Below are 13,594 nucleotides of genomic sequence, written 5' to 3'. Positions count from 1 at the left end.
TGTTATTCTGACTCACCGCCACCCAAAGGCCAACCGGTCACAGGGTTTCCTTGGCAAGGTTTCTTCAGAGAGGGCTTGCCATGGCCTTCCCCTCAGGCTGAGAGAGTGTGACTTCTAGGACTGTTGTTGTTGTTGTTGTTGTTGTTGTTGTGTGCCTTGAGGTCGTTTCTGGCCTATGGCCACCCAAAAGCCAACCTGTCACAGGGTTTTCTTGGGAAGTCTAGGAAAGCTCCTGCTGCCAAATTCTTTCTTTCAGTGAGTCTCAAAGGTGCTACAAGGTCTCTCTGCAGACTGTATTCGTAAAGACATATATATACACACACACATAATCTCAGTAGGTGTTTGCACAGGTTCCCTTGGAACTGTGGAGAAGAAAGAGACTTCTTATTAACTCTCCTCTCCATTCCTGAGTTAATTGAATACAAAAGGACCTTTGCACATTGATCTCAGGTTACAGCAAGTAAAGTAAGTTGAGGACAAAAGGGGAAAGTGAGAGGAGGAGGAGGAGAGAGAAGGGAGGACATTTTAAAAGCAGCTGAAAAAGTGGGAGGTCAGAAGATGGATCTGGGCCGTCCCAGCCATGGAGACCAGACTTGCTTTCCTGGTTCTCTTCTTGACGTGTTTTCTTTCTCCAGCTTCGGCCAAATTGCTGTTTTTTCCATCCCTTTGAAAGTGACAGCTTTCCGCCTTCTTCTGTCAGCTCCTCCTGATCAGTCACCTCAGTCTTTTAGCTTCTCTTCTGTTCAAGATCTCAGCTGGGAGTTCCACAGGGACCCTTGTTATTTTAAAAGCTGGGGCGTCAAAGACCAGAGGTAGAGGTTGGAAATGTTCCTTTTTTGGACTACAGTTGGCTAGGAAATTTTGGAGTTGTAATTCAAAAACAGTAGCTTTCCAAGCTCTGTCAGAGGCCATGTTATTGGATGCTTTATTCATCTTCAAGGAACAGCATGATTTTTAGATTCATCATCCTGGAACTGTCAGACCTGTTGCCTCCAAAGCAGTCTAATTGATTTTCTGGAAGTTGATAGGAATCGTTGTATTTTTGCATGACAAATATCCTATATACTCCAGTTCTGTTTTCAAAAGGGACACACAAATTCCTCCCATCCAGAAAGCTGACAAGGAGGCCATGCATGATGGAGTGAGATGTCCCCAGGCTGCTATCTAACATCCCTTCGACGTAGCATAGATATCCACATGTACCGATGAGCTCTGCCATCGCTGCGCAACTCCTGTGCAGAATAGCAACAGTGCCAACACATGTCACTGGTTGTGTGCTGTTGAAATGTTGTGTGTAACCACAGTGTGTGATTGTAGTGTGCAGTTCCAGTGCACAACCGCCACACTTAGTGTAGATGCATGCTCAACTTTGCTTCTGCCGCTGTCTGCAGAATACCTCCATTGTGCTGTGGCAATAATTACTTATGTGTGTGTTGCCAACGGGATTGTAACCCTTTTTTTGCTTTGGCATAGCTGTTGATCTGGGGTGCACCTTCTCCTTTCTTATGTAGGATGAACTCACAGCTCTCAACGTGAAGCAGGGTTTCAACAATCAGCCGGCTGTCTCAGGGGATGAACATGGAAGTGCCAAAAATGTCAACTTCAACCCTGCCAAGGTGAGAGAATCTTGACTATTTTGGAGACAGAGCTGCTTCAGTCTCTCCGCTGAGGATGCTGGTTGCCAGTGAATGGGAACTGGTATTGACACTTGTGTCATGAGTGTGACCATATCATTGTACGGTGCATTAGCAAATGTGCTTTTGTAAATATACACATTGTACTCTATTGTTTCTGTTATATTCACCAGCTACTTAGGGAAGGAATGGAGAGCTGTGGAAGGGTCAGCAATCAGTTTCCACCTCATGCCTCCTCCCCTGGCCCATACTTTCATGTTTTTGGCTGAAATTTGACTTAAAATGTGGTCTGGAAGTGACTGGAATTCACTTTCACTTCAACGATTGGGGCTTAGGGTTGCATGCTGCTCACTGGCTACATTTTCCCCAGCCCTGCTTTAAAAGCTGAATGGAAGATGGCTTGCAGTTGATGCATAATGTTAGGGCACTCAGGCTTTGCTTTGACATGGGAAAAGTAACTCTCTTGACATCCTGATCTCTATGCTCTTCGTTCTCTGTTCCAGATAAGTTCCAACTTTAGCAGCATCATTGCTGAGAAGCTGCGCTGCAACACCCTGCCGGACACGGGCCGTCGAAAACCACAAGTGAACCAGAAGGATAACTTTTGGCTGGTGACTGCCCGCTCCCAGAGTGCCATTAACAACTGGTTCACTGATCTCGCCGGGACCAAGCCCCTCACTCACCTGGCTAAGAAGGTAGAGGGGTAGCTGGGGCTACTGGGAAGAAGATGGGAAGTTCAAATATTGGGGAGTGAGGGGGGAGTCTGAACTCTGAACAGAAGACAAATGTGCCCCTCCAGTGGTGTCAGGTATGGCTCTTGCACTGTTCAGGAGCAAAAATGGATCAGAAAGAGACTTGATACTCCCATGTGTCACCAGGATTTTCTAGGACAAGAGTGGGGATCCTTGAGCCTCTTAGGGTTCTGAAAGCTTCAGGGATCCCACTACCTTCTCAGGCTTGTTTGGTGGGAACAGTAAAGAAGGCCCTCTTGGTGGCTGCTGTGAGACATTGGGTGGCTAACTCCCTCTTCCTTGTTCTCCTACTGAAAAGAAAAAATCAGATTCTGTCAGGGTTTTAGGAAATGGCTGTGATGGAGATTTGTTGATTTTTTAAAAATACTGTCTTTTTGCAAATTTTAAATGCTTGATTAATTGTTTTTAAATAACACACATATTTTACTGCTGTTTTTGTATGGTTTTTAATCTATGCTGGTTTTAATTTGTATGCTGCCCTGAGTCCCGTTACTGGAGAAAGTGTGGGATATAAATGAATATAATTTTTGGGGGTTGTACTCCAGTGGTATTTGAGACTGTAAGTACTGGTACATTTTAACTTAAAGCACTTGCTGCCTGCAACTTAGCTTTTAGGAGAACCAGCCTTTTAGCATATGAGGAGGGAACCTAGCACAAAAGCTAAGGAAAGCATGAAAGGGTGGTTCCATGGGGAAGGGAGTGTGGCTATCTGAGAAAAACCAGGATTTGGCCCTGGGATCTGACGTTCCCAACTCTAGACAGAACAGACTGTTAAGGGATGGGTAGGAAAAGTACATTAATGGGCTGTGGGGTAGGTTCAGAGTATTTGCGAATTAGAATTTTTATAGGAAGGAGACAGGGCTGGTGAGAGTTTGGCAACCATCTTGGGAACATGGTGGAAGCTGTAGCTACAGGGTATGAGTTGACATCTTCAAATTGGCTGCACATCTACCCCTCTCTTTAACCAAAACTAGAGCTTTCCTCTCTTTGGTTAACATCTGCCCACCAAGCATGGGATGTTGGGTTGGCCCTCTTTGATTCTGACTCTCCTGCAATCAGGTGCCCATTTTCAGCAAGAAGGAAGAGGTCTTTGGCTACCTCGCAAAGTATACTGTGCCTGTAATGAGAGCAGCCTGGCTGATCAAGATGACCTGCGCCTATTACGCAGCTATTACAGAGACCAAAGTGAAGAAGCGACATGTCATCGACCCCTTCAGTGGTAAGGATGGCTTCTCCTGCATTGCAGAAAACTCCTGGCTTGGCACAGGGCTTTCCTCTTCCACTGACATCATGTTTTCTTTTTAGAGTGGACACAGATCATCACCAAATTCCTCTGGGAGCAGCTGCAGAAGATTGCTGACTTCCATCGGCAGCTGATGGCACAGAGCACCTGCGGCTCACCCTCCAACATCATGCCCCAAGATGTGGAGCACTCAGTGAAGCAGTGGGACTACAACGAGAAGCTGGCTATGTTCATGTTCCAGGTGAGAGGAGGGTAAAGGGAGAGGAGTAAGGAAGGCAGTGCCTGTCCGTTCTCTGGGAGGGAGGTGGATGCTGAGGTTCCACTTCCGAAGGGGGAAAGATTGCCTGCTGTCAGCTCAGCTCTCTCCCTTTGCTTCCAGGATGGGATGCTGGACCGCCATGAGTTCTTGACATGGGTGCTTGAGTGCTTTGAGAAGATTCGGCCAGGCGAAGATGAACTCCTGAAGCTGCTCTTGCCTCTGCTCCTACAGGTTGTCTTATTCTTCCTCTGTGCTGAGGTGTGAAACTAGTGGCCTTCCAGATGTTGCTGGTACTCTTTAGGCTCCACCAGCTCTTGCCAGCCTAGTGTCTGCTGAGGGAAGGCAGGAGTCACAGTGTGAAACATCTGGAGGACCACAGGTTGCCTTCTGCTCCCCTTTATAGTTGTTATTATTAAGTTCATATTTGTTATTCAAAGCATTTTTATATTATGCCTCCACTGAGGAGGCTGACATGGCTTTTTTGTCATACAAGGGCCCCCCTAGAGCAGACGTCGCCTACATCCCTGGCATTGTGAAACAACAACACAACAAGTAGTGAAACTTGGCATGTACTGTCAAAGGTTGTAGCAGATGGCTGCCAGCTGGATGGTTTTTCAAAGGGACTGGCTATTTTCATAGCAGTCAGGGCCATCGCTGGCTGCTAGTCAGCATGGCTGTAGATCATTTCCAGTATCAGAAGCAGGATGCTTTGGTATAAGATGAGATGGAGGGTATAATTGTACTTGTGTCCTGCCTGTGGACTTCCCAGAAGTAACTATTTGGCCACTGTATGACCAGAATGCTTTGCTAGGTCAGCCTTTGGTCTCACCAGCATAGTTCTGCTTATTTTTCCGTGTTGTTAAAAAAAATTTTTTTTGCCTCTGCTGTGATTCCTCTTGTGCCAGGGGGGGCTTGTTTTCCCTAGAACTAAACTGGATCCTCTCTCTCATCCTCCCACAGTATTCCGGAGAGTTTGTGCAGTCTGCCTACTTGTCCAGACGCCTGGCCTACTTCTGCACCCGCAGGCTTGCCATGCTGCTGGACAGCACTGGCGGGCACCAGACCCACCACCTTGCAGCACAAGCAGCCCCAGCACTCCCTTCCACACCCACCCCTCAGCCAGCTTCAGGGAACCCACCTCCCAGTCCCTTCAGTGATCTGCTACTGTGTCCCCAGCACCGCCCCGTGGTCTTTGGGCTCAGCTGTATCCTCCAGGCAAGTCAGGGCCGTAGGATCAGTGCTGCTCCTTTCCAGGGGTCTGGTGGAGGGTGTTTAAGGCAGGGTGGATGCATTCAAGAGGGGCCATCTTCCAGACACCTCAGACCTTACCTCTGAAACCAGAAATTATTGGAATGACCTCTGGTTTAAAAAAAAAACACTTCTGTTTCCCAGGAAGCTCAGTTGTTCTGCTTCTCTCTCCTCTACTTTCAGAGTATTGTCCTGTGTTGCCCTAGTGCCCTTGTCTGGCACTATTCCCTCACCGACAGCAGAATAAAGACTGGCTCTCCACTGGACCACTTGCCAATTGCCCCTTCTAACTTGCCCATGCCTGGAGTCAACACAGGCTTCATGCAGCAGGTGAGCAGCTGGTGGTTCAGTGCATCCTCTCAGTCCAGCACTCATTCCTTGGCACTGCTGGCCTTGCCATTGTTCTTCCTCACCTGGGTGTTTCTGCAGAGCACTGATAAAGTGGCAGAAGCCCCTCTGGTGCTTATGAGCTGCCCCCACTCACATCAGCCCCTGTGGCATTCCTTCCATGCCAGGTCCGAGCAAAGCTCCGGGAGATAGAGCAGCAGATCAAGGAGCGGGGCCAGGCAGTGGAAGTGCGCTGGTCCTTCGACAAATGCCAAGAAGCCACTGCCGGTAAGTCCATGCCATAAGTCTATCACAATTGTTTCTGTCCATCCATAATTTTCTTTCCTCACAGATTTGCTCTCCTTGTCTTCCTCTCTCTGCATGGTTGCTCTCTCTGCATGGTTACTGAACTAGCCCTGCCTGATCCCATTTCCTCATGTCCCATTTCTTCACAATCTTCAGGCACCCTGGCTGTTTCACATCTACCTGGGGAGCTATCTGCCCTTTGACCTCTGACTTCCTTTTCCTTCCCTCTTCCCTTCCAGGGTTCACGATAGGTCGGGTACTGCACACTTTAGAGGTCCTAGACAGCCATAGCTTTGAAAGGTCGGACTTCAGCAACTCTCTGGACTCCTTGTATAACCGGATATTTGGGGCAGGACCAAGCAAAGACAGCCATGAGGTAGGGCTTGTTTGGGCATAGATCTTGGTGCAAATTGGTTCATGGTTTTCCAGTCTGTGGCTGACGCTGTGAGAAATAAATGCTAGAGGATTTTGTGCAGGATTGTAGAATGTAGGTTCCTTGATTGGATTCCTGTTGGACCTATATGCCTGCTGTGCAGGTGGTACCATGGGTTAGCTCTACAATGAATGTCTCAGATCAGTTATTACCAAATGGTGCATGAGGTATGGAAGGTTTTCTTTCTTTTCCATAATACTAGAATTGGTGTGTGTATATGTGTGTGTAAATGTGAATACATCGTCTAGTATGCAAAGATCTTGTAGTACCTTTGAGACTAATGGAGTGAAAGAAGGGTAGCATAAGCTTTTGTAGACTTCATCTATTACCTCAAATACATGAATGTTCACTCCATGCATCTGAGGAAGTAGAGCAAGCCTACAAAAGCTTATGGTACAACACTGCTATGCCTTTGAATTCTACCACTGTTAAAGAAATACCTCCAAAGTATGACAGTCTCAGTATAGTCACTACTTTCTGGCAGTTCCCACCACCATTTTATTCTCACTTTCAAGTTGGTTTCTTTTTAATTGTGAGACCTACAGGAAGACATTGTATCCTTTGATTCCTTTTCTTTCCCTCTTTTATTATTTAGTTTTAATCCTGTATGGCATCATCACATCATTGAAACACCACTTTTGCACTTTGCTGTTAACTTCAACTTATGGGGACCCTGTGAGTGTTTCCAGAAAGGGGTTCCAATACCACCTTATAGTCTGTCACCAACCTTGTTCCCTAACAGATCTCCCCTGACGATGATGCTGTCGTTGCCCTTTTGTGTGAGTGGGCTGTCAGCCATAAGCGGTCTGGCCGCCACCGGGCGATGGTTGTGGCCAAATTGCTGGAGAAGCGGCACTCAGAGATTGAGGCAGAGGTGAGTGCTGCCAGAAGAAGTTATGGAGATGAGCTGGTAGTGGTAGGGAGCAGAAGTCCAGCAGCACTCCAACAATTCAGGCAGGGACTGTTAGTAACAAGCCCTTGGGCTGAAAAGATGTTTTGAGGTCCAGTGCAGAACCTGAGGCTGGCCGTGATATTGAGTTCTGGGCACTGGAAACCCCAAAATGTAATTTCCCCAAACATTGTCACTGCCTGCTAGGAACTGCTGTGAGGGCAGCTGGAGAAGTAGACTTCCATTGTTGTTGTTGTTCCATGGAGCTATATAGAAACTTTGTGAACAAATGTTAACCATCCCAAACAATACAACCAAAACACAAAGTAAACAAAAAGCAGAAAACACCTCAATAGAAAACTTAAGCAGAAAACAGCAAAAAGTCTTATACCCTCAACCTTTAATGGTGTTCCTTTAAAATCAATTAGTTTTTTGACCAAACTTCAGAAGTTGAGACCTGCCAGAAGTTCCCAAGCCTGGTAGGATGGCCAAGAAGATTGTATTCTGCATAATCACCTAGGAAGAGGATGATGATGATATAGCATAACTAGTGCAGTGCTATTTGATGTTGGGGCTGTGTTACCTCCAAAGCTGTCTTGCGAGAGGAGAAAGGGAGAAAGGAAACATTGTTCACAGAAAGGATTTTCCTTGAGGAAAGGAAGGGGGAACAGAGATTAAGGGAGAAAGCTGTAACCGCATTCTCCCCTTCATTCTTTTCCCCACAGCGGTGTGGGGACTCAGAAGTGGTGGATGAGAAAGGCTCTATCTCATCAGGTTCCCTTTCAGCCGTCAATGCGCCAGTCTTCCAGGAGGTCCTGATGCAGTTCCTGGACACCCAGGCACCCATGCTAAGTATGGCTCCTGAGTGGTGAAGGGCTCTCTCTCACCTTCACATCCCATTGGGCATGCCCAGAATGAGGCAGTGGGGGCAGTCAGGGTGGCATGCTTTCTCACCTTCTTGCTCTCTCTCTTTGCCCTCCCTTGGCAGCCGATCCCACCAACGAGAACGAGAAGGTGGAGTTTTTCAACCTGGTGCTGCTGTTCTGTGAGCTTATCCGCCACGATGTCTTCTCGCACAACATGTACATGTGTACACTCATCTCGCGTGGCGACCTTGCAATCGACCATGGGCCACGGCCCCCCTCGCCCTTCGATGACACTGCTGAGGAGCATGACCGGAAAGAGGGGGAGGGCAACAGCGGCATCAAGCTGGAGGTTTGTGGGGCTGTCTTGGCAAGGCAGTGGAAAAGGGACATCTGCTGGGGAGGGTGTGTGTGCGTGTGTGTGTGCTTTTGGGGCCTTGCTTGTGGGGCTTTTAGGATCTTGAACGGCCGCGCCTTGTCTCCTGTCTCTCCCAGGACACAGGCCTGTCAGAGTGCCAGATGGACATTGACCACAACTCCAGCGCCATTTTTGACGACATGGAAAAGACAGATTTCTCGGTATGAAAAATCTGGCCAGGCTCTTTTGAATCCCCATATTTGTAACTTCAGGAGTTGATGTTTTATCACGGAGGAATCCAGTTGTTGGACTGCACCTTCCATTCCTTGCCATTGGCTATGCTGGCTAGGGTTGATGGGAACTGCAATTCACCAGTATCTAGAAGGCTATATGAATACCACCCCTATTTTATCAAATGTCACCCTGCATCTTTGCAGGACCCTGCCATTGGTTTTCTCCAACAAGCATGGTTCAAATGGCAATGGAGAAACCCCTTAAGATGGGCTGTCTTGGAGCTTTTTAGGTGGACCTGCCAGTTTCTGCGTGGTACCATCATTTGATGGTTTCTGAGCTTCTCAGTACTGTTTCTTACCCATACTAAAAGCTCTAAAATGCCCTCTTCCTAAGCATAAATTACTGGTTATCAGCTAAAGTATGCTGGGATTTTGCACCATCCCTTTTGCCTCTGGGCCTACCCAGCTCTGGAACATGGCCTCCAAGAACTCTGTAACCAAACCTACCCCTCAGTATCAAATCATCCATGCTATAAGAACTCCGTTTCTCTAGCACTCTTCTCTTTCCTTCCCTGGGGATGCCATTGAAGGGTCAAGGAGAGGGATGGGCCTGACTCTCCGTTCTGAGAGCAAATGAGAGCAAGAACGCTCCCAGATGGTCCTGACAGCGTGAATGTGGGTGCAGTGGGAGAGACAGAAGTGAGTCGTTGGTTCTCCTTGATAGAGCTGGCTTGCTTTCCCCAGGCTTCCCCCTGCTCCCTGGTGCTCAGTGAAAGGTGTGCTGTGAGTGAAAAGCCTGCATCTCTTTGGCGCCTCGGCCAGGTGACTACGAACCAACTCTGCTTTGGTCTCCTTCCTGGGCTTCTCTTTGCCAGGGAGTGTGTTCCTCCTTTCTGAAAGTGCAGCCATCTCACCTTGCTTTTTTATCTCTCTTCTGCTCTTCCACCCCAACCTCCATTCCCCACAGATGTTTTCTCCTCCCATGAACTGTGAGTCTAAAGCCAGCCCTTCCCCTGAGAAACTGGACCCTGAGAAGGAGAACAAGCCACTGCTGAAGGACAGGGCTGCAGATGGCATGCTGGCGTCGCTCTATGACCAGCCTCGGCACATCCAGTACTCCACTCACTTCCCCATCCCTCAGGTAGGAGAAGAAACAGCCTAGCTCCGGAGAGGAATTATGCCTGTCTTGTGCAAGGCTCCTTCTGATTGTGATGAGGCTTCCTTGGCCTGAAACAAATTGGCTTCTGGACCTGACCCCAGTTGGCCGGTATAAAGCATCCAGCAAACCAGTTTGTGGTGGGACAGCTACATCAATAAGAATACAGGAAAGCAGAAGGCAGGTTATAGAACTGATGTATTGGTGTCCTTTTTTTGTGGGTTTTTCAGGCTATGTTTATTTCTGATGTTTCGCCAGCAGCTGTGGCTGGCATCTTCAGAGATCTCTCTGAAGATGCCAGCCACAGATGCAGGCGAAATGTCAGGAATAAACTCTTCTAGAACACGGCCACATAGCCCGAAAAATCCACAAAAAATTATGGATCCCAGCCATGAAAGCCTTTGACTTCACATCCCAATTTGTTTTGCAAGTGGACTGGCAAAAGTGTAAGAAAACAAAGCAGCAGAAGTGCCCAGAGCTCCGCATCTGTTTGTTTTTTTAATTATTAACCGACAGATTATTCTGCATACAGATCAAACGTTGTTTCATCAAGTTTTGAAAAAGGTTTTGTTTGTTTGTTTGGTTTTAATATTAGTGTAACCAGGGACTTAAAATGTGATTTTTTTCCTGGAGGCTTCCAGGGGAGTCGAGTCATACATTGGGCATGATGGGGGGCAGGAAGAAGATGGTGCAGGGAATCTGGAGAGATTGAGGTGCCCCTGAAACAGCCTTTTGGGGGTCAACATGTTGCCTCTCTCTGCTCTGTGAGCTCTGCCCAACCATCCCCAGTCCTATGGAAGGGCTCACAGAAGAACCAGGAGCCTCTTGCCTTGGCAGCAGGAGATACTCCCCATCTGGTAGGAGTAGCCCAGGCCCTGCCCTCAGCCACCCTTTTTCCAATTCCTGGCTTCTCAGGAGGAGTCAAGCAGCCACGAGTGCAACCAGAGGCTGGTGGTCCTCTATGGGGTCGGGAAGCAGCGAGACGAGGCCCGGCACGCGATCAAGAGGATAACCAAAGACATCCTGAAGGTGTTAAACAGGAAGAGCACAGCTGAGACAGGTCTGTGGGATGTCTCACTGCAAAGATGCATGGATTGGGAGGACTGAGAGGGCGAGTGGCAGAAAGACGGGGGGATTCTGCAGACTAAAATTAAAAAAAAACCCACAACTTTTCCAAGCTCTGGGCAGGACTGCGTGCCAGCAGTGGTTGAGCATAAAGTGGTCAGAGGAACCTCTCCCTCTCTCCCTCCCTTCCTCTCTTTCTGATATGCCTTCTTTTTCTCTTTCCTTTCCCCTCCTCACCTTTCCCATTCATCAGCAGTCTGCCAAGGAAGGAACATGTGGAGGGTTTCTGAAATTATGCTAACTAGTGTTAAAATGAAGCCAGGTGGGGTAAGAGGGTAGCTATAGGATCCCCCTTTGCCTCTCAGCGACCCCCTGGGATAGCAGCCACCTAGATCATGTCTGGCTTTTTTGGCAGGAGGAGAAGAAGGGCAGAAGAGGAAGAGGAATAAGCCAGAGGCCTTCCCGACTGCTGAGGATATCTTTGCCAAGTTCCAGCACCTTTCTCATTTTGACCAGCACCTTGTCACCTCTCAGGTATGCAGCGTGAGGGTGGAGGCAACCAGGGAGCCCCCTTTGTAACATCTACCTCTTGATGGTTTGCTACCACACAACAAACTATCTGGTGTGTGTGTGTTGGGGGAGGATAACTGGGGCTGCATTTACACTGCACAATTAATGTAGTTTGACACCACTCAGTGCTCTAGAATTCTGGGATCTGTAGTTTTGTCAAATATATAGACTTCACAGTCAGAGAGCTCTGGTGCCAGAATAAACTACAAATCCCAGGATTCCATAGGATGAACCCATGACAATTAAAGCAGTGTCAGACTGCATTAATTCTGCAGTGTGGCAGCAGTCTTAGTGGCAGAGGTGCAAGGTTCAGTCCCCAGCCTGTAGAAGAACCAGGTTCAGTCCCCAACACCTCCAGTTTAAGATATTAAAATTGGCTGGTTTTCACAAAAAGAGAGTTGCCATTCTATGTGGACAAAACTGGGATGACTGTCTTAAGGGCCTGAACAGACAGGCCATAATAAAGCTGCTTCGGGTCACTTTGGAAGTATGCTGTTTAAATGATACACACATCTTAAGAGGCCAGAAGCTGTGCCAAAGCTACGCTCCAGTCCTTAGAACTGGAGCATGGCTTACGTGCGGCTTCCGCCCTTTTAGGACACATGCATCATTTAAAAAGCATACCTCCAAAGTGACCAGAAGCAGCTTTATTTTGGCCTATCTGTGCAGGCCCTTAAGACAGCTTCCTATGTTCAGCTGTGACTGTTGGCCCCTGGGCCTCTGCTTTTTCTAGGTATCTCGTAACGTTTTGGAGCAGATCACCAGCTTTGCCTTAGGGATGTCATATCACCTGCCTCTGGTGCAGCATGTCCAGTTCATCTTTGACCTGATGGAGTATTCGCTCAACATCAGTGGACTCATCGACTTTGCCATCCAGGTGAGTGCCTGACATCTGACTTTTTCGTCTTTGGGGATGGATGAGTAATGCTGGACATTACTCTGGGGCTACTTCAAAAGATAGCCTCTTTTTTTCTACCATTTAGGCCCGTTACAGACGGGCCTTAAAGTACATGCTGAGCACATACTAGGGTTAGGAAGCGGCGGCGCTTCCGCACCCCCGCAACCCTAGTACGTGCTCAGCACGTACAAAATGGTGGTGGCCGTTCCACACGGCTGCCGCCATGACTACGTCACGACCGCGCCGCCTCCAAATGAGGCAGTGCAGTTGTTATGTAGTGGGGCCGCGTGAGGGTGCTTAGTGCGCCCTTTCTGTGGCCCCAGAAGGAGCTCCGTTTCGGAGCTCTTTCCAGGTTTGCGTCGCTGGGCGCAGCCTTTAGATGGCTGCGCCTAGCGACGCAGAGGAGAAAGGGGCCAAGCGGCCCCTTTCTCCTCCTCCCCAAGGACACCCCTTTCCAGACTGCAGGGAAGTGGCCTTTTGCCCCTTCCTCGTGGCCCGGAAAGCGGCGGATCGGGGCCTCAGCGGCTGCCGCTCTGGCCACTGAGGTCCCAATCCGGAGGGGAAATGGGCGGGTGCAGGCCGCCGCTTTTTGGCGGTCTGTAACGTGCCCAAGTTTGCATTGGAAAAACCTCACTGCAGCCTCCCTGGACCTCTTATTTGGACGGTGGGGGTCAGGGTGTGATGTCTATGAGCCATGACCTCCTCCCAACCCATGTTTGTTCTCTCTGCTGCTGGGCATAGTTGCTGAATGAGCTGAGTGTGGTGGAAGCAGAGCTGTTGCTGAAGTCTTCTGACCTGGTAGGCAGCTACACCACCAGCCTGTGCCTCTGCATCGTGGCCGTCTTGCGACACTATCATTCCTGCCTCATCCTCAACCAGGACCAGATGGCCCAAGTCTTTGAAGGGTAAGGCCTTAGACCATCTCGCTGGCTCCATCCAAGCCATGGCGGCCCTAGTGGTATGTCCTACTACATTGAAACTGCGTGAGCTTAGTCTGGATTCCTTGTTAACATCGTCACCAAATGTTAACAGTGGCCCAGTGGTATAGAAACGGTTGTTTTGTGTTAGTGACTTTGTTGGATACTTTCTGCATTAGCTTGGCAATTTGATACTTGGAGGCTGGAAATGGACATGTCGGGGGCATGGGGCAGGCTTGTGCAATTTGATTTTCTTTGTTTGCTTTCTGCATTCTGTAACCTTTGGGAGTCATCAGTTCCACCCAGAGGCCTTGTTTCAGCCAGGCATCGGAAATTAGATTGCCACTTGGTATTGTCCAGGTAGAATTTGTTATTTAGGGTCCAGTTCTACCACTGTCTATACAAAAATTCTGCACCCCATCAGTAAAAGGGCAGGAATACAT

At 48.6% G+C, this 13,594-nt stretch overlaps 1 protein-coding gene across 1 annotated transcript in view; it reads left to right on the top strand.

The window, feature by feature from the left end:
- MED12 (mediator complex subunit 12) overlaps positions 1-13,594 on the top strand; it is a 36,298-nt gene that overhangs the window by 744 nt on the left and 21,960 nt on the right. Inside the window, exons 2-19 of the mRNA XM_089536152.1 lie at positions 1,512-1,616; positions 2,138-2,329; positions 3,446-3,605; positions 3,692-3,870; positions 4,009-4,119; positions 4,849-5,103; positions 5,320-5,466; positions 5,652-5,751; positions 6,009-6,145; positions 6,945-7,076; positions 7,817-7,943; positions 8,080-8,306; positions 8,450-8,533; positions 9,513-9,686; positions 10,617-10,761; positions 11,182-11,300; positions 12,070-12,213; positions 12,976-13,139. Of these exons, the coding sequence (XP_089392278.1) occupies positions 1,512-1,616; positions 2,138-2,329; positions 3,446-3,605; positions 3,692-3,870; positions 4,009-4,119; positions 4,849-5,103; positions 5,320-5,466; positions 5,652-5,751; positions 6,009-6,145; positions 6,945-7,076; positions 7,817-7,943; positions 8,080-8,306; positions 8,450-8,533; positions 9,513-9,686; positions 10,617-10,761; positions 11,182-11,300; positions 12,070-12,213; positions 12,976-13,139 (2,702 nt within the window). The remainder of the gene's footprint in view (positions 1-1,511; positions 1,617-2,137; positions 2,330-3,445; positions 3,606-3,691; positions 3,871-4,008; positions 4,120-4,848; positions 5,104-5,319; positions 5,467-5,651; positions 5,752-6,008; positions 6,146-6,944; positions 7,077-7,816; positions 7,944-8,079; positions 8,307-8,449; positions 8,534-9,512; positions 9,687-10,616; positions 10,762-11,181; positions 11,301-12,069; positions 12,214-12,975; positions 13,140-13,594) is intronic.

This window comes from Sceloporus occidentalis, unplaced genomic scaffold, assembly GCF_023333645.1.
Source record: "Sceloporus occidentalis isolate IW3139 unplaced genomic scaffold, rSceOcc1.0.p SCAF_8, whole genome shotgun sequence".
Taxonomy (NCBI): domain Eukaryota; kingdom Metazoa; phylum Chordata; class Lepidosauria; order Squamata; family Phrynosomatidae; genus Sceloporus; species Sceloporus occidentalis.
This window is presented reverse-complemented; position numbering and strand designations above follow the sequence as displayed.